The sequence below is a fragment of the Bolinopsis microptera genome, chromosome 5, assembly GCF_026151205.1.
Source record: "Bolinopsis microptera isolate Bmic1 chromosome 5, MBARI_Bmic_1.0, whole genome shotgun sequence".
In the NCBI taxonomy this organism is placed as follows: Eukaryota; Metazoa; Ctenophora; class Tentaculata; order Lobata; family Bolinopsidae; genus Bolinopsis; species Bolinopsis microptera.
The window spans coordinates 2,944,526-2,971,678 of record NC_087076.1 but is presented as its reverse complement, the minus strand read 5'-3'; the positions used below and the strand labels follow the sequence as shown (position 1 = coordinate 2,971,678).

General features: G+C 41.3%; 1 protein-coding gene across 1 annotated transcript in view; it reads left to right on the top strand.

The window, feature by feature from the left end:
- Positions 1-27,153, top strand: part of LOC134815360 (ras GTPase-activating protein 1-like) — a 37,453-nt gene that overhangs the window by 4,681 nt on the left and 5,619 nt on the right. The window contains exons 3-6 of the mRNA XM_063823883.1: positions 9,375-9,510; positions 13,304-13,380; positions 14,724-14,882; positions 15,563-15,615. Coding sequence (XP_063679953.1) covers positions 9,375-9,510; positions 13,304-13,380; positions 14,724-14,882; positions 15,563-15,615 — 425 coding nt within the window. The remainder of the gene's footprint in view (positions 1-9,374; positions 9,511-13,303; positions 13,381-14,723; positions 14,883-15,562; positions 15,616-27,153) is intronic.

The following is a 27,153-nucleotide window of genomic DNA, read 5'->3' as shown; positions in this document are numbered from 1 at the left end:
GGCTAACCTTCACACCTTCGTCTTCTTACTTTTGTTACAGATGTTTTACAGCTCTAAAAATAAACCCAAATAGAATTTGAAGCGAACGTGAACCTCCGTAATCCAATTAGAGACAGTGTATCAAATTCTCTTTCTCGGCTCTTCCCCGGGCTTCTAACACTGCACGACCCAAAGGGCTCATTTAGTATTCATAGGTTCTTCTGTTGAGATAACTGTTGATGCAAACTTCAATAGAAATAACATAAAATATTTCGCTCCCGCATAAATTTTTATGCATCTTTTTAACGGGATCAAATTACGGTCAGGCTGTGCCCTGGTTCATTGCTCAGTGTATCGTGCCGTAGTTGGATCCTATAACCTTTCCTCCCTCCACCTTTAGATCTTATTTCTCATTTCACCACCTTTTTCCCGCTCAATTGCTCGTTTTTTCTTTGCTCTTGTCGTTCAATTTTTGTACACAATTGCTTTCTTCGTTCTAATTTGTGGATTCTTATAATATAAATGCCAATTAAAAGTTACCCGTTTTTCTGGGAGGTTGCCGATTATGCCGCTTTTATTTCATTCGCACGATTTAGTTTGTCCTGTCTAGCTGTGTGAGTGTGAGTGTGAGTGTGAGTGTGAGTGTGAGTGTGAGTGTGAGTGTGAGTGTGAGTGTGAGTGTGAGTGTGAGTGTGAGTGTGAGTGTGAGTGTGAGTGTGAGTGTGAGTGTGAGTGTGAGTGAGTGTGTGTGTGTGTGTGTGTGTGAGTGTGTGTGAGTGAGTGTGAGTGAGTGTGAGTGTGAGTGTGTCTGTCTGTGTTTACTGTGTGAGTACATTTTCTCTCCCCACCTGTAGCCGACAATTTAGTGTAATTTACTTGCTCCCGTACTGGTTAGTCTGTGTGTAATTAGCTCGAGCCGTGTATTTTATTCAGTAATTGTCACGTGAGGGCCTTCCTTTTGACATATTGGGTGGTCTCTGATTTGCACTAATGTGGATGGCAGGGGGAAATTACTACTTTAAAGTGAACGGTACCCCAGACCTGCCTAGCTCTCGTCTGGTTTATGGTCTGTGTACATTTCAGTGTCGAACTGTCAGCTGACTCTACAAACCTCCACACGCCTTAACTTTCGTTTCTCTGACGTCTTCATTTTAATTTACTGATCATCCCGGATTGTGATTTATATCGTGCGTTATAAAAAGTGAGTGTTCTCGTTCTCGATACCATATCAATCAAACAGGCGGCGGCGGCAGGTAGTTCAAATCCACCGTCACGTCAACTTTGCCCTGATGGGCAGCGAGGCTGAGTGTAAACATAACACTGAGATTAAGCTGGTAAACATCTGAAGATTCAGTGAAATGACGTGATTGTTATCTGAGACTTGTATCCCGCAGCGATACGAGCTATTCTCTGGGGGTTTGCAATGTGTAGACATACCATGCAGCCAGATATCTTCCTTTAAGTGGTTTCTTTTTTAGGAGAACACTAAACCATTATGATCATATTTCTGTCTTGCTATGATTTAGAGCGAGGCCGACTAGCTTTTATGTTGTGTTTGATCGAGCTTTATTTTTTGTTTTATTTTGTTAGACGCCTTTATTAGTTTGTATATTTAATATTTGAATTTGAGTGTCCCATTTTACGAGATAGCACATTATGAGGGATTAGAAAAAGAAAAAAGGTAGAGTAGAGTAGTAGTGGAGCTCTCCCTCCCTCCCAGTAGAGTATTAGTAGAGTTCCCTCTCTATTGAGTGAGGAGTCGGTAGTCCTGATCCCTCCCAGTATACTTATAGTATTAGTAGAGCTCCCTCACTCCCTCTCTATTGAGTGAGGAGTCGGTAGTCCTGATCCCTCCCAGTATACTTATAGTATTAGTAGAGCTCCCTCACTCTCTCTCTATTGAGTGAGGAGTCGGTAGTCCTGATCCCTCCCAGTATACTTATAGTATTAGTAGAGCTCCCTCTCTATTGAGTGAGGAGTCGGTAGTCCTGATCCCTCCCAGTATACTTATAGTATTAGTAGAGCTCCCTCACTCCCTCTCTATTGAGTGAGGAGTCGGTAGTCCTGATCCCTCCCAGTATACTTATAGTATTAGTAGAGCTCCCTCACTCCCTCTCTATTGAGTGAGGAGTCGGTAGTCCTGATCCCTCCCAGTATACTTATAGTATTAGTAGAGCTCCCTCACTCCCTCTCTATTGAGTGAGGAGTCGGTAGTCCTGATCCCTCCCAGTATACTTATAGTATTAGTAGAGCTCCCTCACTCCCTCTCTATTGAGTGAGGAGTCGGTAGTCCTGATCCCTCCCAGTATACTTATAGTATTAGTAGAGCTCCCTCACTCCCTCTCTATTGAGTGAGGAGTCGGTAGAGCTCCCTCACTCCCTCTCTATTGAGTCAAGAGTCGGTAGTCCTGATCCCTCCCAGTATACTTATAGTATTAGTAGAGCTCCCTCACTCCCTCTCTATTGAGTGAGGAGTCGGTAGTCCTGATCCCTCCCAGTATACTTATAGTATTAGTAGAGCTCCCTCACTCCCTCTCTATTGAGTGAGGAGTCGGTAGTCCTGATCCCTCCCAGTATACTTATAGTATTAGTAGAGCTCCCTCACTCCCTCTCTATTGAGTGAGGAGTCGGTAGTCCTGATCCCTCCCAGTATACTTATAGTATTAGTAGAGCTCCCTCACTCCCTCTCTATTGAGTGAGGAGTCGGTAGTCCTGATCTTTCCCAGAACAAGTGTTATAGCGTGCGTGTCCATGGCATGCTCGTTCCTAGCCTGTCCTGTATCTCCATCTCCACCTTGCACACCTCTTACCCGGGCCGACCAGTGCTAGTTCAGGAGGGAGTCTATATATTATAGAAATGAGACGAAACATCTCAAATATTCAATCCTGGATTTGTTGGTCTCGCGTGAGTTGCACTTCTTGTCACAAATTGTGAAACAGAATTTAGAGACCCTATCTCCCATTTCGATAAACAGTTGCTGAAATTATTTAAAAATAAATGATCGTCATTTTGTTAGAAATTATACAAGAGTTTTTCACGGTGTTCCTTTATAAATACGTTTAGTACGTTAATGCTATTTATAAAATCTAGTCTGCTTCTTCAAATCCGCACAATGGGAATCTCGAATCATTCCTGCATATTATTCTTAAATCATGATTAAAAATATAACGTCAAACGTGTAAAAGACTGATAATTCCTATAAGTTTAGTTAACACTAGTTGTAGAAGCTCCAATATTCCCGACTATAAAAGTGCCAGACGGAATGGCAAGTTGGGTTTGCCGATTAGGATTCCTGTTCATAACCAGCTTCAAACTGTCTCCTCACAAGCTGGTCCGAGTGCTCGGAGTTTCCGAATCCCACAAACATCTCCTCGGTTTATTAAATTGCACAACTTTTAATCGTCGGCGGACGTCCCAAGTATCATATTAGACGACTGTCGAAAGTCAGTTAAGTGCTTTTCGAGAGACTCCCTATCTGTGAAAGACGGAGCTGTGCCGATAAGGCACAAGCCGACTAACATCCCCTTCTCTTCACCCCCCCTTGTAGTGCACTCACCCGGCCATGTCATCTGCTAAATTTTGTCAGACCAATATGAAATTTTTGAATGACTCGGGCCGGCTTCCCGGGCCTGATACGGAGGGGGTGACGTGTCTGAGCTGGAGAGGTTGTCTAGCTGAGCTGTAACCCGTCACTTGAGAGAGTACTGCCTGGCAGGAACTGCTGTCTTGAACTGTGTCGCGGGGAATAGCGACTACCAACCCGCCCACCCACCAGCTTTTACTTTTCTCTGAAACCAACTCCGGGAAGGGCGTACTCTAGAGCGTTGTGGGAACATATTTACCCCAGACTGATCAGAAGTTCATCAGCACATGGAATTTATGTTCAATAAAATTTCGAATACCAGATACGGATACCTAATAAAGCTTTCTGTTTTGCCAATTAGCGGTTATTTAACATCTAAGATTTCATCTCTCTGAGGCTGCAGACTTGACTCTTTTCAAAAATGCCCCAGAGGCCATAAAGACAAAAGAAGGCAGGCTCTGTCACTAAAGCCGTAGTCCGGGTGCCATAACCTTACATAACCTTTACAGAACCCTACATCTGTGTTCTTTAGCCGCTTGATTGACCTGCTTTGTCTTGAGAGACACTCATTGAAGAAGTCTATTAATCAAACACATGCCTTTCCCTAAAATTGCTGGGATTTAGGTTGTCTAATGAGAATATGGGCTTGTTTTTGAGATCCGAGGATTATGAACTTGTGTTGATCTGTGAGAAATTCATTTATATTTAAACTCGCGGGGTTAGGTAACACTTCTCGCGGGGTTAGGTAACACTTCTCGCGGGGTTAGGTAACACTTCTCACGGGGTTAGGTAACACTTCTCGCGGGGTTAGGTAACACTTCTCGCGGGGTTAGGTAACACTTCTCGCGGGGTTAGGTAACACTTCTCGCGGGGTTAGGTAACGCTTCTCGCGGGGTTAGGTAACACTTCTCACGGGGTTAGGTAACACTTCTCGCGGGGTTAGGTAACACTTCTCGCGGGGTTAGGTAACACTTCTCACGGGGTTAGGTAACACTTCTCGCGGGGTTAGGTAACACTTCTCGCGGGGTTAGGTAATGCTTCTCGCGGGGTTAGGTAACACTTCTCGCGGGGTTAGGTAACACTTCTCGCGGGGTTAGGTAACACTTCTCGCGGGGTTAGGTAACACTTCTCGCGGGGTTAGGTAACACTTCTCGCGGGGTTAGGTAACACTTCTCGCGGGGTTAGGTAACGCTTCTCGCGGGGTTAGGTAACACTTCTCACGGGGTTAGGTAACACTTCTCGCGGGGTTAGGTAACACTTCTCACGGGGTTAGGTAACACTTCTCGCGGGGTTAGGTAACACTTCTCACGGGGTTAGGTAACACTTCTCGCGGGGTTAGGTAACACTTCTCGCGGGGTTAGGTAACAGCTTCTCGCGGGGTTAGGTAACACTTCTCGCGGGGTTAGGTAACACTTCTCGCGGGGTTAGGTAACACTTCTCGCGGGGTTAGGTAACACTTCTCACGGGGTTAGGTAACACTTCTCGCGGGGTTAGGTAACACTTCTCGCGGGGTTAGGTAACACTTCTCACGGGGTTAGGTAACACTTCTCGCGGGGTTAGGTAACACTTCTCGCGGGGTTAGGTAACACTTCTCGCGGGGTTAGGTAACACTTCTCGCGGGGTTAGGTAACACTTCTCACGGGGTTAGGTAACACTTCTCGCGGGGTTAGGTAACACTTCTCGCGGAGTTAGGTAACACTTCTCACGGGGTTAGGTAACACTTCTCGCGGGGTTAGGTAACACTTCTCGCGGGGTTAGGTAACACTTCTCGCGGGGTTAGGTAACACTTCTCGCGGGGTTAGGTAACACTTCTCGCGGGGTTAGGTAACACTTCTCGCGGGGTTAGGTAACACTTCTCGCGGGGTTAGGTAACGCTTCTCACGGGGTTAGGTAATGCTTCTCGCGGGGTTAGGTAACACTTCTCGCGGGGTTAGGTAACACTTCTCACGGGGTTAGGTAACACTTCTCGCGGGGTTAGGTAACACTTCTCGCTCCATTACTTAGCTTACTAAGTTAAATACCGCTGTGATGACTATGTAAGGTTATGTAGCTGCAATAGTTGATAAATAAACAGATCTTTATTAAATATCAGCTACTAAAAATAGTCGATTTTAACTTTGTGTGGGGTGAGCTTATCCGTCAAAAGTTGGTATGGTGTGGTTCATTTCTTGATCGAGTCATAATTTCTTTGTCGGTGTGGAACATTATTTTTGTTGAGATAAGATACTAACGCATTATAAAGCACTATTTGTTGATCTGTTGAGATCAACAATGTCTCAGATAACACGTCCGATAAATGATAACGTGTCCATTTCCAAGGTTTTGTCAAGAAGATATAAGCACTGATAGTCTCTCCTAATAGATGAGCTTTATTTCATATTTTGGTAGTCAGTAAGGCAAGCACTTGGCGACGGTTCTGATGCCAGTCAAAATCGTCCAGCCTACATTATTATGCTCTGTTTGAACCGGTAAAATAACCTGTTTGAACCGTAAAATGACCTGTTTTAACCGGTAAAATGACATATTTTTGACCATATATTTGTTATCCAGTGAAATCTATTTAGACCGGTTTAGTTCCGGGATTGTTTCAGGCTGCGTGGTTAGAAAGTCTATATATAACACTCATCCAACTAGTGCAGTGTTGATTACCAAGCAGAAAGTACTTCAGTTGTAGGAGCGACTGTGTTTGTTATGTCATTGGGGGTTCCATTGTTTTCGTCATTTTTCATTGCAAATTTCCAAAAGTGCCAGTAAATGTGCCCCCCCCCCCCCCGGCCCCCCTCCCCCAGCTGCATGTGGTAATGCTTTCATGACGATTTGTTTAAGGAGAGATTGTCTTTGTTTATGTTTACACAAGAATACTGTCTCTGTATGTTAGTAGTGTGTTTGCTGCGGAGGATAGTCCAGCCTTCTCGGCCACTTTGTCACCGGTCCATTATCTCAATTTAAAACCGGTTCGTAACCCTGTAGCCTGTAAATGCTCCACATATTATTATGCTGCGTGCCCGCATTCCTTTACCCCCTCTTGCTTGCTTTAATTTCTTTGCTTTTACTCGTAATACGATACAATACTACAGATTCCTTACATAGCTGAATGATAAGCGGAGATTGCAGGGGCAAGCTGGGAGAGATAGCGCGTCTTTTGAAGGTGATCTATTTGGAAATTATGTTGGTTATACTTTGATGACTCGTAGTTAGTAGTGTCAAGTTATAAATATCTGAGTAAAGAGGAACAATAACTTTACTAATGCCAGTTAGTGTGGATAATATGATTATTTTAGGAGAGAACCGATCGGCGGAGCTGTTTGTGCAGAACGCTGCTTAACATCTCGCACGCAGTTAAAATATCCCCCTGTAACCTAGTTCATACTAAAATTAGCCAGTTCTTTCACCACTTGTGTTGTAATAAACTAGTTTGTTATGCTGTACACAGTGGGCCACCAGGCTACTGTGCTGTAATACAGCTACTTTTAACACAAGGCCTGGTTATAAAGCTTATTGCGTCTGTCGATGGAGCTGTAATTTCACATGAAGACTATTCCTGACCAGGATACATTTCTATGTCTACCACGTTTCAACGGGCCCAAGTTTTAAAAACTCAACATGCTGGCTGGTTCGTACTTTCGGTAAGGAAACATTTACCATCTTCCATCTCTGTCAGGTTCTAAGGAAAAAAGTTAAACTTTTCACCCGCCCTGCGTCTTTCTGATTGGAAATAGTATGTTCTGATACAGTATATACACTTCTGATTGTGCTAGTTCTTGCCACGGTCAGCGGCCCCGTGTTTTCCCAACAGAAGCGCGATTATGCCCTAAATTTATCCGAACTGTAAACGCGGCTTTGCTAAATCTATTATCTAACAGACGGTACCCCAAAAAAAGTCTACTACGCAACCCTTTTAAGTGGGCAAACATATGGGAGACTGTCAGTTAATTAATGCATTTTATTTGTGCTACGTAAATTTCACTGACCGGTACCTTTCCCTTTATTTCTATAGATATTATTGTTATATGCACAATAAAATTGTAATATTTCATCACTAAAATCAATTGAATGAGATCACAGGCCAACAGTACGGTATGTTCCATTAGATCACCTCCGTATATTTTGTATATATTGGTCCTTTCTCTCTCAGTCTCTCTCCGCTGACGACAGACAAATAGTGTATAAATACAGGAGAGAAAGTCACGAACATGCCATACCCACAGCGTCTGGCACAGGTCCAGTATTTCAGGTTCCAGCCATGGGAGATAGAGATCACATTATAGTGTTGTCATCACATTTTATTACCATCTCAAAAAATATACATACACTAGGGTGATTTAGAGTCCCTTCTAATTGAATGAGCATTTTTTTGCAATGATATCACATTTATGTATAGTCCATTTCAGCCGGCAAGTCGAGTGAATGTCAGATATAAAGCTATTTAAAATACGCTAGGAATAGCTTGGTGACCACGTGGTGACGTCACGTGACACCACGTGGCAAGCATTGTGTGTGAAAGAAAGTGAACTTGATGTTACTTAGCTCAGTTAGTCAATTGATAAAGCACTAGAAACGCACCAAACCTGTCTTTCAAATATTTACTGAGAGTTAGAAGGGAACACGGAATTGATTTGAAATAATCTACGGTCACTGTATTTTACAGTGCGTGATATAATTCCAATTATTCGGATCACAATAAAACACCGGAACAAAGCGTTTGAGGTTGAGTTAAGTTTATTATTAATGATTATGAGATCTTATTACCACACACGAAAATGATACATAGTATATAACGAGACAAATTGTGTAGATTGGAATTGTTTGTCGCCCTTTTAATGCTCCTAATTGGGGAGATCTCAGACATAATAGAAAGAAATTCAAGGTTTAATCCTTCGACAATCTTTTATCAGATAATCCGTTAATCTCTAGCTCTGATTAATTGCACAGTGTATTCTAACGTTAAAATTAAATTTACTCAATTTAAACTTTATATGCTAAAGTGAAACTGACACCATGTTTTCGATGTGATCACTTTTTCTGAATTTTGGGGTTGGTTTGATTAGAATTAATTGTGACGGAGCTGATGAACTGTTATCTTAAGTGCACATGACGGATATATAATTTCACAGCGGGTTAACTCAAAAGTCGGAGTAACCGTCAACTTAATGGGGTATAAAAACGTTCAACACTAGAGTATACACGATACATAGTATGATAAATATAATGACACCATTCTTTGCTACGTTACTTCTCAGTCTGACTTTTCCTTGTGTGAGTCTGAAAACAGTAGCATGTGCCAAGCAATATATCATCAGTACGTGACAGTACGTGACAGTACGTGACGTCAAGTGACATAATATCTGGAAGGTATCATTGACGGACTCATATTCTTATTAGGATATACCTGCGACACTGAGTTTAAATAATCTACGTTAACAAACATTTTCATCCATGATTCAAGAGTTCTGTTTATTTTAAGATCAAACGTTAATACATCGTCTGTTTTATTCATAGTTTCTGTGAAGCAGAAAGTATGCATCACAATAAAATTACAGCCATTTGCAGTTTGTTACGTCACCAGTGTGACGTCACCCGCCGGCTGGAATATGTGACAGTGTATTGTAGTCTCTCAAAGTCAAGGCTTACTTGAAAAGTAGTTGTACGCTTACGTCAACATGACGTGTGTTGGCAAGAAGGTTTGCCAGCCTGCCAGCAATGTTGCGTACAATATACTGAAACATAAACGAGCCGCCAAATAAATCAGATCGCTGCCATCTAAATAAAAACGAGCTTCATCATCACAAACGTAACACTCGATATTTTCAGGATAAAAACGATCTTAGGTGAATACTACATCAGTATCTACAAATTCCCAACGTTGAGTAGCATAATTGGATATTTCAGCCAAGTGTCTCCACTCTTGGCTGGTTTATACCTCAAGTCTCCTCTCTCCCCCAAGAGGGTAAGTACTATTAATTAACTAGTTAATTGGTTCATTTGTTTCTCTTTTTTCGTGTATTGTTAAGAATAACGGTAGTGTGGGTTGAGTTAGGTCTAGTTAATATGGTGTATCTCCATCCTCCACGCTGTGCAATGGATGGCTTATTCGTAATGGTACATTGGTAGCGTTTGCAAAGTTATTTTCATGCAGATGTGTTGCGCTGAACTTGTCGCTGGTTTGCGTTACGATGATTATTTTCTATACTATACTACTACTACTACTATACCCTACCAAAGTCATGTTTGAGTACTAGTTTCTTATAATTTTGAGTCTTAACCAGAACCTATGGGCACAAACTTAACTAATTTTCGGGGGTGTCTTTCATCTACCCAGTTGTAGTAAACTTATCCTTGTACACACTAAGTAACTAATAAACATACTCGTAACTTTTAAGTTGTGAGTATTAGTTCTCAGTTGTAAGTGCAGTATATATTTAATATATATTTATATACGTCGTATATTTATATTATATTTATATGTCGTATATTTATATTATATATGTTTTGACACATGACTCCAGTGCCACAGTTATTACTCGTCACTTCAGACCTGTCACCTGTCAAAACAAGGTGCATCACCTTCCCACCAGCAGTTACAGCCATTAGATCATTACATTCTTTTAGAGCACCAGTTTAAAGTAGGCATACTGACAGGCCAGTTTTATTTGCCCAAATATGGGCAACTATATTATCAGGTGAGTTTTAAATGCCCAAATGTGGGCATTTAATATGACGTCATGAAAGATGCCCTTCAATTGTTCGGCCTATAAAAGCTATCGCGGCTCTGCGAAAGGAGGCTTCTGATTTACAGTGCTGGCCAAAATTAACAGAGGGACCTAATTTAGCGGCCTTGGGTTGTAATTTAGCGCCATCTTGTGTTGGCCAACGGTGTTTAACAACGCCGTGTTACCGATTGAAGAAAACTGACAATCGGGGTTTTAACTGTCCTTCTTTGGATAATACTCTTTTTATAAATATACAAGTTTATTGGGATGTCAAAATATTGTGTCAAAAACACTTAAGGTTGTTTTAAATTTTCGTGTTCGTTTAATAATACCAATAATTAGCATTATCTTAGTAACAAAGCAACATTCAATGGTAATTTTCTTCCTTCTGTCTTCTTTCTCACCAATTTAACGTTGTAATGCCCTTATCTTATATTGCCTGTAAAGTGCCTCCCCAATTCCCAAACTTCAACATGGATTGTGAACATGTTACCTGTTAAGTGTTAATAGTGAGTGGAAGCCTCTTGAACCGGTAATCGTGCGGTAACGATCCAAACAGTAACGTTTCCATGAAGTAAGTATACCACGTATCGCATTTGTGGACCCATCTCAAAGCCACCAGTAATGCCACAAATCTGACATTCAAACAGATTTGCTCCTGATAATCATTTTGATTACTTTCATCAATTTATACGTTACACTTCATACGATTGTTGGCGACTTATTAAGCTTACTTGGTACCATCATTAAGCTTGTAATGTGTGATTTAGCTGTGAAATGTTTTAATCAGGTGATGTTTCATTCTAAAATTGCGGTTGTTTCTGACTTATTAAAGATGATATTCTATTCACGTAGTTATAAAACATCGTCCTTAATGAGTCTTTTCTGAAAGAACGATAATATTACAGCGAAAGAAAATTGTAGTGATTTTAGAACCACTGTAATATTTAACAAGAAATCCACAATTCTGGCCCAAATGCTCAGAAATCTTTATATACTGGTTTAATTGTTACATACTTTGATTTGGACGTTAAAACGTGTAATTATCAGTGGCTGCTTGCTGCTAGACAATGGATTAGGTTATGTAACAAATAGCTAGAAGTGACCAAATTGTTTACGCAAGACACCAAGAAGGTGATGTCGGCGGTAAATGTTCATTTATCATTCTAAGCACTGTTGTGGAATGTGGTTTTGCTGTTCAGTATCTCTTCTGTACAGTATCTCTTCTGGGAAGACTATTTGGTATGGCGTCTAAGTAATTCCCAACATGGACCTTGGATCTTTCCAAAGTCATCTATATCATTCGGGAAGAGTGAACGAGGCATCGTGGAGGGCTTGCGAAGATTGTATGGCTTTACTGCAGGAGTATTCTAGCTTTCCCTCAACCATACTGCTTTGGTAGAACTCCAGAACATTCCACACTTCTGGTGTAAAGATGTTACTGATAGCTGGTTACTTTGCCACACACTAAACCACTTTATGGGCACCCTTTACAGCGTGCTCGCTACTTCTGGCGCTTCAACAAGTACTGTATCAAATATACTGTATCAAATTTAACGTCGCAACATTCCTTACACCACCACCAAAACTTGTACGACGAATTCCAAACCTTTATTTTCAAAGTGAACATACTATCCACAATATTACCACAAATATTCGCATATCATTTCAAACTAATGCAATGGTTTCTCCAACTGAAGCGGGCTATTTATGGCATTATAAACAGCAGATAATGGGATAACAAATACTATGTTATGTATCAGACAAATCAAAATTATTTTCAGTTTCCGGATGAGAAACATCTAAAAATACCAAACCAATGTTTTGTAAGATAAGCAAATGCCTGAGAACTTAACAGGTACTTAACAAGGCCACTAGGCACAAACGCGAGATCTCATACAAAGAAACAACGCCAAATAATGAATATATAATTGCGCACGAATCTAACCGAAATTTTTAATTTGCACGTGTGGTCTTGCCCACTTTGATGCTTGACGTTATTATCGATGCGTTGATTCTGTTGTACCCTGTTCTTTATAAAGATTATATTTATAGTATTGTGATAAATATCAACTACAAACTAAGAGCTGATAGTTGAAAAGCAACATATTATCAACATATTATCAACACAAATTGCTCAATTATTACATGCCTGATATTTATGGTTTGGGAACACAGTGGTCACCTACACAACAGTGTCTACTGGGAAAGTGGCTTCAGGGCGACAATAATCCTGGTGACAATATATCATCTTCAATTTGATAAAGATCCATGATATAGTACGTTATGAACTCTCGCCTGTATCAAATAAAACAATAATATAGACGGAGCTAGTGTATAATACACATAAAGTATCAACGGATATTATACATTATATTATCTTCTTTCTAGATCCCACTAAACGACTAATCTATATATTCCACATCTAGAAAACCCACCGCTACTTTCTAGCAACCTTTATAATCGGAGCTTCCAACACTAAGGCTTCTTTTCACAAGTTTCCGTCAAAGTCACACGTGATCTCTCTAGGGTATAAATAACGACTAAGTGATATCCCATCATTTCACTTTCCGCTTATGTGTATTTATTATTTATACCGTCTAGCAATTGTTCCGATCTTTGTGTTGTATCGAGGTTTATAGTCATCAACTGCACTCTTGACTCTCAAACCAATTGAGGGGGTTGGCTGTGGCGCAACTTTGCAGGAAAGTACGGGTCTCACTCGTTCTGTCTCTACTTCACAAGTGAATACACATTACTCATTAATACATGTCCCGGTATGATATTCCACTCTAAAATACCTATATATCGATGTTCTAGTCCTCATAGTCTTTAGACGTAATATCCATATACCTCTGAGTCTAGGTACTAAAAGCTGATTGTATTTTATCGAAAGTGCCACGAGTTCTGAAGAACGCTTACTTCTACGAAGTTAAACTTGATGCCTCGAACAGTCAATATATCTGGTATCAAGATATATCTGGGCGACCTTCCGCTTGACTCGGAATAATATCTCTTGAACATTTTCAGGCAGTTCCTCGAGAGAAGCGATTAAAGGCCAAAGCGAGTTACATTCCTAAGGAAGATGAGTCACAGGACGTCCTCAGGTAAGCCATCTTCATTCTTGGACCTCGCCATCGGGTTAATTTAAAATTAATACTCGAGCTGTATTGCAAAGTTTTCGGGAGTTTTTTAACATACGGCAGACACGTGTTTCGTACTCCATATCTTATTTTGAGTCAATTATTCTCTTCATAACGTATCATATGTTGTGCTATCCTGCTACCTGCACAAACTAATTCATATATATTATCGAATAGCTCAGGCCAATTTGAGCCCTGACGAAAACGAAAGACTTCGACTTACTGGGCTTCATGTGGGCACACACAAGATACGGTTGTGTCATCTTACGTCGCTCGCTGTGCATTTTGAGTAAAGAGAGTTCCCGCGCTAAGGAAAATTGCGCGCGCACGAGTTTATTTTAATTGACTTATCTCTCGATTAAGATGTCAAATCTTACTCTTATCTTGGCCCGGCCGAATGGTAGAATTGCAGGAAATGCCCGTTTTTTTCTGATAATAGGAAGCACGTTCGAGAAGGAGGTCTGGTAATTAAGATTATTTTTCGGCAGAAGGCGCGGCCTCTGGGTTCTACAAACCTCTGTCGCGTATTTGATTTTTTAAGGAAGGGCGCGGCGACCACGCCTATCTTATACATCACTGTCTAATATTAACACATGTTCGGTGGTTTAGCGAATAATAATATCACGTTACCTTGAGTTCAAATCACATCTTCATTAATCCGCAACAACAAACCACCCAATCTAGGCTCATATTACTTGACATAGGCTCATTAAAAGGCCCTTTTGAATAGACTCCGTTATCAAATGTTTCGAACTTCAGGAGACATCAGTCTGCAGTATCAGCCAAACTTTGAGAATAGTCTTGTATTGATAAAATTCTTAATCCTCAAATGGTGCATATAGGTCCATTAAAATGCCCTAATTTTGCAAAATTAGGCAAAGTGAGGCATACCGTTCGTTCCCAATGACGTATTAGCTTAACATTTAACCGCGAATTCTGAATCACCGCGCTTACCAACGCAACGTTTGTGAACGTATGTTATCAAAGCTTTTTTCGCCCTCAAAGCTAACTTTGGGCAGGGTGACTTTGGCAGAATAGTGTTGGTTATGTGCCTAACCTGGTGAACACAGTGGATATTCTTGCTGTACGGCTAGTTAAACAAGGAATTGAAACTGTGGGGCTCCGTGCAGACCAACCTACCAGTGGCTAAAACTCTAATATGCAAAAAACGATACATTTCACATCTCCTAATTCTGGCCTGCTATTATCCTTGCAAAATACCCATAACACATGTTATGTAAATATGTTCAACTGCTAATAATAGCACAAACGAAGGGTAGGAAACATTTATCATCTCCCAATTTCAGTTTCAAGTTGGGAGACATATTTGTAACTGACGACATTCTGGACGGCGAGGACTGTCGGTATATTCGGGGACGCCGAGAGAAGTCTGGGGAAACTGGTCTCATTCTGAGGGTTCTGGTGCAGGAAATCCCGCACGAAGACGAGGATTATTACAAATACGAGTGAGTTATAATACATCCATACAACCGTTGAACAGATCAACTTTCCATTACTTTTTGATTACTGAACGACGTTATTTATTTATGATCGGTTTACAGAAGCCATGTCTTCGGAACTGTCGCCCTGAAATGTCTGGTCTAAAGCAGTCTGTTGGTGAAATAATCCTGAAATTTGAGAATTGAGTCGGGTTTGGTATCAAAAATCACACCATAATGCAATGCACTATTTTGTAATTGATGCAGGCGTACGTGCTGCCTTACTAAATATTCTTATTCGGCTTCATGTTAATACCCCGTCGACTAAAAACGTCTGCCATTGGCTTGGATGCAGACATTAGTTACCCACTTTTGCATTTTGTATTGTTCTTGTAGCCTATTTGTTAGCATAGTACTCGGTTTGAAATGATAGGGTGTAGCCTCCTTTCTATTTCTTGTCTTCTCAGCAGACAGAGGCTATCTGCTTCTGTGTCCTACCTTTCAAGCTTATCTGGTTCTCTTCAATCTCTGGATGAGAAATACTCGACGAGGTTAATGATAATTTTCAACACAACATACCCTATCTCGACCTAGACCCCCTCCCTCCTAGGCGGCCTGTGTCTAATCATATCTGTTCGTCATATCAGTCAGCTTAAAAAACTGTCGAGCGTTTAAATGTGGATTTTAACAACGACCGTTTTCTTCAGGTGGTTCCACGGCAGGATAACGGAGGCGATGGTAGACGACATGTTACGTCACGGTCAGTCCTCACTTCTTCCTTTGTTTATCTGTGTTGCTATTTTGACATTGGTATTTCGGAGCTGTTATTAACCATGGGCAATGGGCGTTTACAATTGTTAAAGAAATGTTCAACAATTGTCTGAATATTTTCATACATTCAATTTATGTAACATAACTTCCATTTTATTGGTTTATTCACGTCATATGCCCTCACTGTGATGTCATATACCAGACATTCACGTCCTTTTGCTTTATTATCTCTTATATTTACGTCAATCCAATGAAACGACTGTGGCGCCGCGTGTTTCTCTGGCACTCCTCTTCACAGATAAAAACTAGTCCCAAAATGCCTGGGATAAATGCAACATTTTGTAGATAAACTGTTATTTGTATGCGACAGTTGCTGTGACTGTGAAGATTTCAGTTTGTTTACCGATAAAATTCTCATTATTTGGTCTGCCCTAATACGACCAGTAAATCAGAATATCCCGTGAAGCTTTTCTTAAATAGGGTCAGTCTGGCACACATAATTACAGGCAACTGAAACACCGTCGCCACAACATCACTCACAAATAATTATGACTGTTAAGATATGATTTAGAGTCCCATATTGTACAATTATTCTTCTGTTCCTAGGCCCCTGGGACACGCTAACTCCAGTTAACTACCCTGACGCTATCCTGGGTTCTAGAATATTCTATCAGGGCGTGTGTGTATCCTGAATTAGAAATATCAGCGGTGTTACAACCACATTTATATGAGAAACCGCGTTCCTTACCGGTAATAATTTAGAGTAATTAGTACAAACCATAAGATAAGTAGCTGTAGGACAAGGCTTCCGTGGAAACGCATTAATTTAACTAGCACGACAAACGTTCTGTCGTGATTGCCGGAAATTGGATTTTCAAGTACGTTCTGTGTCATTAACGGCGGTGTAACCGTCTATAACGGAGTGAAAACGTACAATGACTCTCGGGCAGGGTGATCGCCGTTAATTAGCCTCCACTTTTCGGAACATCATCGTACTCTCTCTCCCGCTCCTGCTTTGCTCTTCTTGACTCGAACAGCCAATCAGGGAAGCCCTGTTTCTGGTTTTCCACCAATGGCCGGGCGGGAAAATCACGATGACACGCGGGTCTAGGTGCCAAAAGAAAGGGTCGTTATCTCTATTTTGAGCATGTGTAGATTGGCACCTAGTGTAACAAACCCTAATTTGTAGCGTTTGTGTTCCCATTCTCTAATCTCAGCTCCGGTTTCAAACTGGATCGGATCGGACGTAGAGTGTCACCAGATTTTTGCATAAATTTAACGAGCTATGCTTGAAATCTGAATCATGGTTCTGACGTATTTTCTTCGGTTACGTGTCTGCGCGTGCGGTCTGATCCTTCATCCTGTATACATGAATAATTTTATTGGAATTGTTGCAGCCAGTTAGAGAAATTGATTCTGAAATATTTTTGTAATACATGTATGTTCGACGCCGGTATTCTTTATTATCAATGGCTGGCATTTGGTCCTTGGAATTCTCAGTAAGACCTTCCAGTGTGCATATGGTCTAAAGAATGTAGCCAAAAATCGCCAAACTTTTATAAGTGTTCCAGTGAATAGTAACAACGGCAGAAACATCTTTTATTGAGCGTGTAATTAAGTTTTACTTTGATAACTGAATACCGCGCCCATTTCCTGAAATGCTGCACTGCATTGTCTGTCGATCTCTATCCTCATCAGACCAACCAAACGTCTAAATCACGATCACGTGACAATCACCGACCAATCAGAACAAAGAAACTCGATCACGTGATAACAAAGAGCCGATCAGAGCAAAGCATCACTCGACATACTTTTGTGCCCGAGTCTACCTTGCCTGTCTGCTTCGTAGTCTGCGACCTGATCGTCGTCATCACCACCAAATAATCGCTGGTCTCATAGCCGCCATCAAGCAGCCCTGCACGAGATGTTATATCGTCTTCAGAAGTTGATCTTCAGCACTGCACTTCATATCAGTTGTTTCTCAGGTAACATTCTTCAGCAGCACATACCGTGCATAGTTCGTACAATGTGTATCGTAGGAAAAATCAGTAAAATTGGCAGTGTTAGTGAGAGCATGGACAGTGAGCTGCAGCCTTTTATCACCTGTCAAAATAGGGCGTGGTCAGTCCTCTCTCTCGACTCTCTCTTTCTCTCTCTCTTTCTCTCTCTCTCTCTCTCTCTCTGCTCGCCACTATCCTTCTCTCTCCACACAAGTTGAAAGTGGGAGCTCTCCTAACTTGAGTGTCGTGTTAACACCTTAACGCTTTTCTCTCAGTGCTGTTCTCGTCCACAGTTTGCTTAACTACAACAGACACTGACCAGTCGGTCGGATATGTTGAACTGATGTTTTAAACTTTGTGTGCTTTCTGTGTCTGGTGAACTTCTCATGTGTGGTTCTGCTGTTTGAGAACTATGGGTTCTCGGCGTTCCGCATTTTTTCGGGAAACTTTGTTCTTCTCAGACCATTTTTACTGCTTTATCGCCCTTTGGGCGTTTTTCGTGCTAATTTAAAGTCAAACAGAGCTTGAGATATTTCTCTTTCTCTTAGTGTTCTTAAAAAGAGGAGTAGTTTCTTTGTTCTCAGAGAAATTACAGTCTCTCGCAAACCTTCACTTTGTGCAAACCTTTTGCCTTTGATCTTTTGACGTCCCACGTCATTAATAGGACGTGCGCACTTCATCAATCATTGTCATCTCATTTGACCAAACCGTGGTCGAAAAAGAGATGATATCAGCATTAACACTCTCTCCCGCGCTTACCGATTACTGATTGCATCACGATCAGTGTGACCGATGAATAGTTGGAGAATTACCAAGAAAATGCCCACTCCAGTCTTTGAGTGATAGGGAAATTGCCTCTTATCGCCCAGACCGCCGCCATGCTGCTGCATTAGGGAGACACGGACAAGTTACGATCAAAGCTCCCATGTTTTTACCAGGTCATTCATCCTTCATTTATAATCAATTCGCTAATACTTAAGTAATTATAACCAGTGCCGGTACTTGACCAACCCGGGCAGTGCCCCGCGCATCGTTCCCATGCCATAATCCACCTTATCAGTAAATCAATTATTTGGGGTGAAGGATAAGTGGAGTTGCCAGTGTTGGTAGCCTTCCTATAAACGGAGGGTGTGCCCTTCCCAGCCGCTCATATTATGTTAGTCAGCTCGTTGCTGCGACATATTGAAATATTCGAATGTTCATTGTGAGTTGCCTGATTGCAAGTGCAGCTATTTAACGTGTTCCGCAGTTGTATTGCAAGGGTAGGGACCTTTGCAACTACCATATGTTCGTTCGCTTGACGTCATCTTCAAATGCGAGGTGTTCCTATGGTTTGAATATTTTATATTTGAATAGCTTTTGGGTATGTTTTAGTGGGGTGGTTGTGGTGGTGTTTAAAGGCGCGGCATTTTCTTTACTTAGTTCCAGTTGTCGTGTGGATCGGGGAAACTCTACTCACACCGGTCATGTGTCCACTCTGCCGTTAGGAATCACAATTTCGTTTGTGGCTACATGTGCAGCTTAGAAGCATCAAGCTGGCGTTCCGTCCCGCCCTATGCTTATAAACCGATCAAGGGCAGTCCTCAAATTTCATTCCTTGTGGACCACAGCCCTGGTGCTTGTCCTGTGCAGTTCTCATGAAGCTCTTAAAGTATGCAGTGACCTAAGTGTAGCCGTGGTTTGATCAGCGGTCAAGGTTTCGTTACTCGCTGGTCTCGTTTTTCGTTTTCCTGTTCTTCTCCTGATCTAAACCTGAATATCCGTTAATTTCCATTTAATCGGACCTGCCGGGACTATAATTCGAACGTTTAGAGCAGTCTGAAAAGCGAGTACTGTTCATAACAATACCAAGTCTGATCAACTCTGTCACGTGACCAAAATGAAGCCTTCTGATTGGATAACTCCTATCACGTGGCCGTGATGGAGCACAGTGATTGGTTGAGGTCCACTCCGCTGATCAAGAGGGACTAAGTAGCTGCTAAGCTTCGCGTTCTGCGGTCTAGGTTAAGTGACCTTGTTCATGATAACCGCTAATGAAACTTGTACGGTATCTGTTAGCAAGGTGAGATGGGACTAGCCCTGCCCAGTTCGCCTGCCACCCACCCCTCGAAGTTTAACTCCACATTCTAGCGTTACCTTTCGTCAGTTCTATCTTGTTCTCTTCTGCAGTATTCTAGAACAAGTTCGCTACATTCCCTACTTAGGGCACTGCAGGTCACATTCCTTCATGACAGGACTCCTTCATTAAATTTCGTACGCTATATTTTCGAGTTCCTACTTCAGATCATGTTTTGTTCGTGATGATAACGAAAAGCTGAACATCTGCTTTCGTCATCATATAATGCATATTGTTTGTTATCGCTCTGTTTGGTATTAAATCTCAGAATTTCCCAAAGAAATTGATATTTTCTGTAGTCTTTCATGGCGCCGGGTTCATCGTACACCCCCCTCGACAGTTTTAATAACAAACAGCTTCTACGCTGGCTAATCCTATTATACGGCCCGCTTAATATATATTACCACGTAGATTTGATCTGGTAATTTTTTCAAAATTTACCGCAGCGATGAATGGTCACTTTATTTTATTCATTTGATCACCGTTCATTTGATATGATTACCTCACCCTCTTATTTACAGTAGGTGCTCCCTTCTCATTTATACAAGTTTCTACTGGTTTCGCTTACTTCTCCTGTGTCGTAATGGTTTCTTGTTGTGAGTAGATCGGAATTAATGGCTCTAGTTCCTTCTTGCATAACTACGTTCTAGCATTTACCTCACGTTTCCCCGCCCATCGACAGGATGTTAAATGAGATTCACATCTGCTCGTTTATACAGTTATCCATTTCCACTTTTCTGTTTCTGCCTTTTGCAAACTAGTTGTGTTCAGTATAAAGTGGTAGTTGTGTGATTTATTTAATATATAATATGTACCTACACAGCGTAATAAAGTGTGATTGATAAGTTGTAGCTGATGTATATGATATTGTATACAACCTGCTACTATACATCGTGACCGGACCTGCATTATAGCCACACCCTGCATAATTGTCATTATAAAGTTGCTCACAACCACTAAGATGTACCTACATTATTATATACCAGTCGTGGTGGCAGCCTTGTCCATATTATTCCTGAGCTTGTATACAGTCGGCTAATCAGTGGTCACCAGCTGGTTACTCATAGTCTCCATCTCTCAAAGGTAAGGGTCAGTCTTATTACGTAATTACAGTGGTCCTACCGGGACCTGATTGTGTGTAATTATGTAATTATGTGTAATTATAGCTTGTCTCCGTTGTCCCGGGATGTTTGGTTTTATGATCTGATATCCTTTGTAGTGTTTATGTGTATTATTGGGTGTGGTTGTACATGTCCAGCTTATGTTTGTTGTTGTAAGTCAGAGATCACTGATACTTTCTCTCTCTGTGATTGTGATACTCTCTCTCTCACTCTCTCTCTCTGACTCAGACACGGTCTTTTAGCACAAGTTTTAGCACAAGTTTTTACCTGATAAATTTGAAATTACTTCCCTGCGAAGCTTCTTGGGTGGCTAGCAAATAAGAATCGACCACTTTAATGGCCGTTTTTGAAACTTGGTGGTTATTTCGCAATGGTCCTTACCGAGCTTACCGGTGTCCAAGAAGCCTATCATTCTTTAAAATAATTCGTTTATTATAAACGTTCTAAACATGGAATAACGTTCTAAACATGGAATAATAAGGACAACGCCCAAATCCTACCCAGAAAACCAAACATCAGAACAAAACATTACTTTGACTTCTGCCAATATCTCTTGTTGTACGCTCAATTACAGAGATAATGCAGATCAAGTACATTGTCGAAAACAAAGTCTGACAATAGCACAAATCAGCACAAAGCTGGCATTACATTCAACAGAGCTGGCGTTTTCTACGCCTGAGTTAGACATTGAGATGCTCTGATAAGATTGGAGGGTTGATAGTTTAGTCCCAATACCCTAGAAATGATATCAGTAGTTTGGTAATGACATTAACATCCAGCTGAAGCGGGATCAGCCCAGAGCTGCGCCCATTCTTGAGCCTCAGTGCCTGCTCTTAATTCAACTATCGTCCCCATTTCTTCACACTTCTCTACCTTTACATTCTAGCCACTATAATTGTGTGACGTTATTTTGCATTTTTTCTAATATATCACTGCCTCACACTATTTTGACGTAATTTAAAGTTTGATTACGTAAGACTCTACTATGTAGTTAAATCTGCTACTGGATAATATTAACATAACGATTACAGCGTTATAGGTTACGTTACTGTGTAATCCTCAGCGAGGACGCGGCGCCGAGTTTTTAGTGGGCGGAATTCTTTACTAGCTTTGTAATTGGGTATCAGTGTTATACAATGCAGCAGCCTTACAAATCATTACAGAACTATTTTTCATTGTGAGTGAATTATATACGTTTTTCATTACAGATGAGTCACATTGACCGAAGTCTCGAGCCCACGCCCTTTTTATTGAACACATATTTTAGTTAATTTCAAGAGATTCTTGCTATTTTGTCATTTTAGTTCGGTCTGAGGCACGTAACGTTCGAGACGTCATATCAATGCGGCCCTGCAACACCTAATTGTTAGGAATTATTTCCATTAATTAGTGGCTAATTATGGCAGGGATAGCTGTTGATATTTTTGTTTAAAGTGAGAGTACCCGGATAAAAATAGCTTGTCTTTGTGTGTCCGGTTGGTTTTGTTGGTTTTTATACCTTGCTGGCTGCTACCTTGCTGACTGCTACCTTGCTGCCATTACTCTAGCCTGTACTGATCTCCCCACCTCTCTCAGATACTATACATTTAATCAACTTTCCTGCCTTCAGTCCAGTTTGTATGGCTTCCCAATTTCAGCTGTATACTCCTCATTTGTAGCTACACGCCGGGATCACGTGGCACTTGCTAATGTAGTCACAGCAATAGTCACATGTAGTCACAGAGTAGGTCAGGTGGAGGAGACGCCCTGTGCTGCACAGTGGAGGATATGACTTGTGTGAGCAGCAGCAAGGGCTGGAGTTGGTGGCTGGCTGATGCACGGACCTGCCGGCCAGCCCGACCTGGCTACCTGACCTGGTTTGGTTTTAGTGGCTTCCCGCCACGCCTCCCCACTGGTAGCCTGGTGATATTTAGGTGCACTGATTACCTCTAACTCAGCTTCTCTCAGTTCTCAAATGTTTCACCAGCTTGTGCCATTCTAGTTCAACTATTTGTGCAGGTTGTAGAGCCGCCATCTCTCAGATCCATGACTTTCAGCAGCACATGATATCAGCTTGTCATTCCCAGGATTGCAGTTAATGGCTCTCTTGTACCTCCCTTAGCGTCGTGGGTGGCACCTCTTTGAACTGGAGCAAGTCAGCTGCTCGACTGGTCTATTTATTTCCTGTTCAAATTTGGGTGTATCTGCCTTACTCCAGGGGTGGAGCCCAAAAGGCGGTGGAGCACACCTTGTTGTTAGAAATGGGAGGGTTTGTGGTGTTGACTTGGGTCCTTACTCCTTGCACTGGCAGGTGCCATTACCAACCAATGTTTCTGAATCTTCAGTGAACACCGAACTTGTCACGGCACTGCAGGAAGAATTTTAATGCAGCGCTGTTGTTTTAAAATTCAAAGCTGTTAAAATATAATCAGATGCGACATTGCATGCCCAGGTTTCATTTCCGAGAAAAATTTTTGTTTCCAAACAAAATTTGTGTTTTAAAAGTTGATCTGATAATATGGGTCACGCATTGTCATGCAGCAGACAGTAGAGCCATCTGGTCTATTTCAGTTATTTTGCTTATCAGTATTACGTGTCACACTTATTTCGGAGTCAGGACTAAAATAAAACCGTAGCCATCTAGCGTAACCTTTATTAGGTTATTGTTAGTGTGAGAGTTTGGTAATAACCAAATCAAGTCAGAACTATCATGATCATGATGTAGTCGAAGTGTCCGCCCGCGCAGTACACCTTACTCGCGCTCGCTCAGACTCTATTATTGGGAATGATACCCAGAATAGTAACTCAACCTCCTGACTGTAACCCATATTTAGAGGTGAGCTATATTAGGATTGGTCACGTGTCTGGCTGATGGTGGACCACCCACAAACCCCCAGTCAGGAACTGGCAGGTGTACTTGCTTGTTTCTCCTTATATAGTCATGGTTTTTAATGGCTTGTCGCGTTCTGTCAGCTATAAAAAATTATTTCATAGCCGTTGATTCGCTTTGCCTGCATGATTTCGTTCCTCCTACACCACTTAGACACAATTTGAGATCATCTTTCCACTTGGTTCGAATATAGTCTTTAGTTTCCAGAAATACCACTGCATATTTCAGGATGATGATGATTTAATCGGAACTTAATTGCCGATTATGGATTGTTTTTATGGCGGCACTTTGAACTGTTCTCCAAGATTAGTTGGGTCACCTGATCAATTATCGGTTACATAGTTCTGAAGCACCCTAATTGGAGACTGCTGTGTAAAGGTACCGAGACCATGCCTTTCGGCTCTCTGACCAATCACTATCAGTTTAATTTGTACCAGTAATCCTCTGTGTGTTCTCCTCTCTACAGGCAAGACCGGCCATAACTTTTTGACCCTATTGACGCTAAATTATCGTGTTTCTAATTTTTCTCACGCCCTTAACCGGTTGTTTCTGTTTACATCATTGATATTCCTGGAACATGCCAGTTGTGGGCCTGCTTTTTGCAGCTTATACGCCGGTCTTATACTCAAACCAAAGGTCTTATCGCTTTACAACGACACCAATAACGCGGTGACCTTGTTACTGAAAAAGATTAAATTACTTATTTATAGTCCCACTCTCTTTGGAGGGGTTCTTATCTCACAGAAAAAATGGTCTTTCCCACGCTGCCCACCGTGATAAGGGCCCTAATATAAACTACCCGTCTTTTAATGCCTTTTTGATGATTTCATTATTATTGCAAATATTAGGTTAGGCTCGCGTGATCTGATTCAAATATATAATATTCAGCTGTTGAGACTCGTGCCGGTTTTAGTTTCACCTTCTTGTTGTATGCGCGGTGGATACTGTTGTGCAGCTCTCGTTGTTTATCTCTCGTGTTTTTAAAATGCTCCTAATTCCTACCATTCCTGGAATTCCCTCTCTAGATCATATTTTCATTGTCATAACTTCTGATGTATCGATTATGGTCTGAAAGACGAAATCGTGCCCTATTTAATCAGAATTATAGACACCACATGCCTTCCAGAAGGACTGAATAATAAATTGAATAACTGGATAATATGCGGGGTAACCTTGATAAAAGAACCGCCTGCATTTGCTCTCTTATCTTCCAAACATGGTCCCTTGTTTGAAGCGCTGTAATATTTCTAGGAAAGCCGAATGTAATTTGTCTAATATGTTTTAAACTAGGGGGTTGCTGCTGGTTTTTGGAAATTGTAATTTCACCTTGTTTTTAGTATATATAACTGATAACGGTGCCACTAGCAGACATATTTCATTTCATTTCTTTCGTTTCTAGCTTTATGCTTGCCCCGGAATGGTATTGCTTCTGACACCCTTCACGATGAAGATTCTGCAACGGCCTCGGAGCCGACTTGCTTCAAAAGGTACTACAAAATTTAATAAATTAACATTGTCATCGTTATTTGACTGAGTGGTTTAACCTTTTTCGATCTTCTTGTTTTAATCTGCATGAACTACATAATTTGCTTGTACCTGATTTGTAGAGAACATATCACTGCTCTCTTTCTCTACTGTATTACAACCAACCAATGAAGACGGCTTGAACTACTTGATAAACTGTGCTTCAAAGGGCTCAATTGACGCATTGAAAATGCAGCTTAGAGGGCGTCCAGTGGGCTCTGTGACAAAGTCACGATAACGTATTTGAAATGCAGCTTTGAGGTCCACTTTTAAGTTGGTCCAATGCTAAACAAGTTGTTACTATCCGAGACTTCGTCTAATTGCTGCATTCTTAGAATCACGGTCTATCCGCTATAATTTCTCAGTATTTATCAGTACAGGGATGATCTCCTCAAATAGGTATAAATACCTATTTATAAAAACCCACCATTTAAAAGCTATGCTTTAAATTTGACAGTTGTTGCTTTGGGTGTGCTGGTTCACTGGATCATTTTTAAACTGTTCTGGGTGTTGAAAACTCGGATCAGTACAATTTTAATGGGCAACTCCATAAAAGAGCATTTTATATGGTTAATGAATACGACTATTGAGTTACACCCTTATTTATCGTTATTTATCAGCTGATATCTCCACTATCTCATTTAATAGCAGTTCTGCTGTGTTTTTTTCTTACTGTTTAAGAAACATTACTTCATGTCGTTCATCTAGGATCGTGCTCATGTGTAACATAAAAGTTGAGTTGGTGGGTTGTGTTCTGGGTTGTCTCCAAGTTTACAACAGTTATATGACCGGTTATCTAGGTTATCTCTGCTATCCAGGTCTGGCCTCGTTCTTCTCTTTCCCTCGTTAACAGAATTGTGTTAATTGTAGGCGCGGCACGGCTGCATCTAATAGGGCAACAGATGAAGGCAGCAGTAAACTTTGCGACTAAATTTAGGGAAATGAGTTTTAAACCGAATCTAACACGGCAGAATAATTTGGAGCAATTAGCTGCTGTCTAGAATCAGGATGTCACGTGCCCAATCTGTGACTTACCCGCCACAATCCCACCAATCACAGCGTCTCTCTCTCTCCCACATGACACGGAACTTGCCGGGGCACCGGTATAGCGTCTGGAGCAGCAAGCCTGCTGAGCGTGCGTTGCCTTGATACAAGCTGGTCACGTGTCCCACGCACGTGCACTTCTTCCACCCACGTGGTACACAGAAAGCACTAAGCAATATACACGCTTATTATAGAGAGGCGTGGCATTATGTGCTGGACTGCTTGCTCTATATAATATCGATACACCGCCTTCAGCTGCACATTGTAACGTGTACTCTCTTGCAATTCTCCATCTCTCGCTCGCTCTTTATTGTAATGCTTTTAAATCTATTCATGCACTTGCTTGCATCCGCTATCAATGCATTAGCCTGTTTAGAACAGAACAAAAACGAGATTTAACTCTTATTGTTGGGGGATTTTATATTTTCTTAATATCGCTGCGGTTTCTGCATGACATAATGGTCGCGGCATGCGACTTATAAATTGGTTAACACTTTCACGCGCCTTATTTTGTCAGTTCCAGTCGCTCTCTTGCCCGTTATCATCTAGATTTCCTTATCACCACCTCTCGTCAAGTACTAAATTGACCCGTCCAAGTACCGGATTTTCGTTTCCCACAAATTTGATACTCAGCCGTGTCATGCACTAATCTTGTGATTATCTAATTAAAGTCATTAAAACGCCCGGTACTGCCCTGTAAAACCTGGCCACTGCTAATTTAGATTTATATTTTAATGACGTTATAATTGATTATGTAACTAATGAACGTACTTGTGAATTAGATTTATTGATGATGGTTCAACTTCGGTTTGCGAGAAGAAGACCTTACAGTTGGCACAAATCAGCAGGTAGC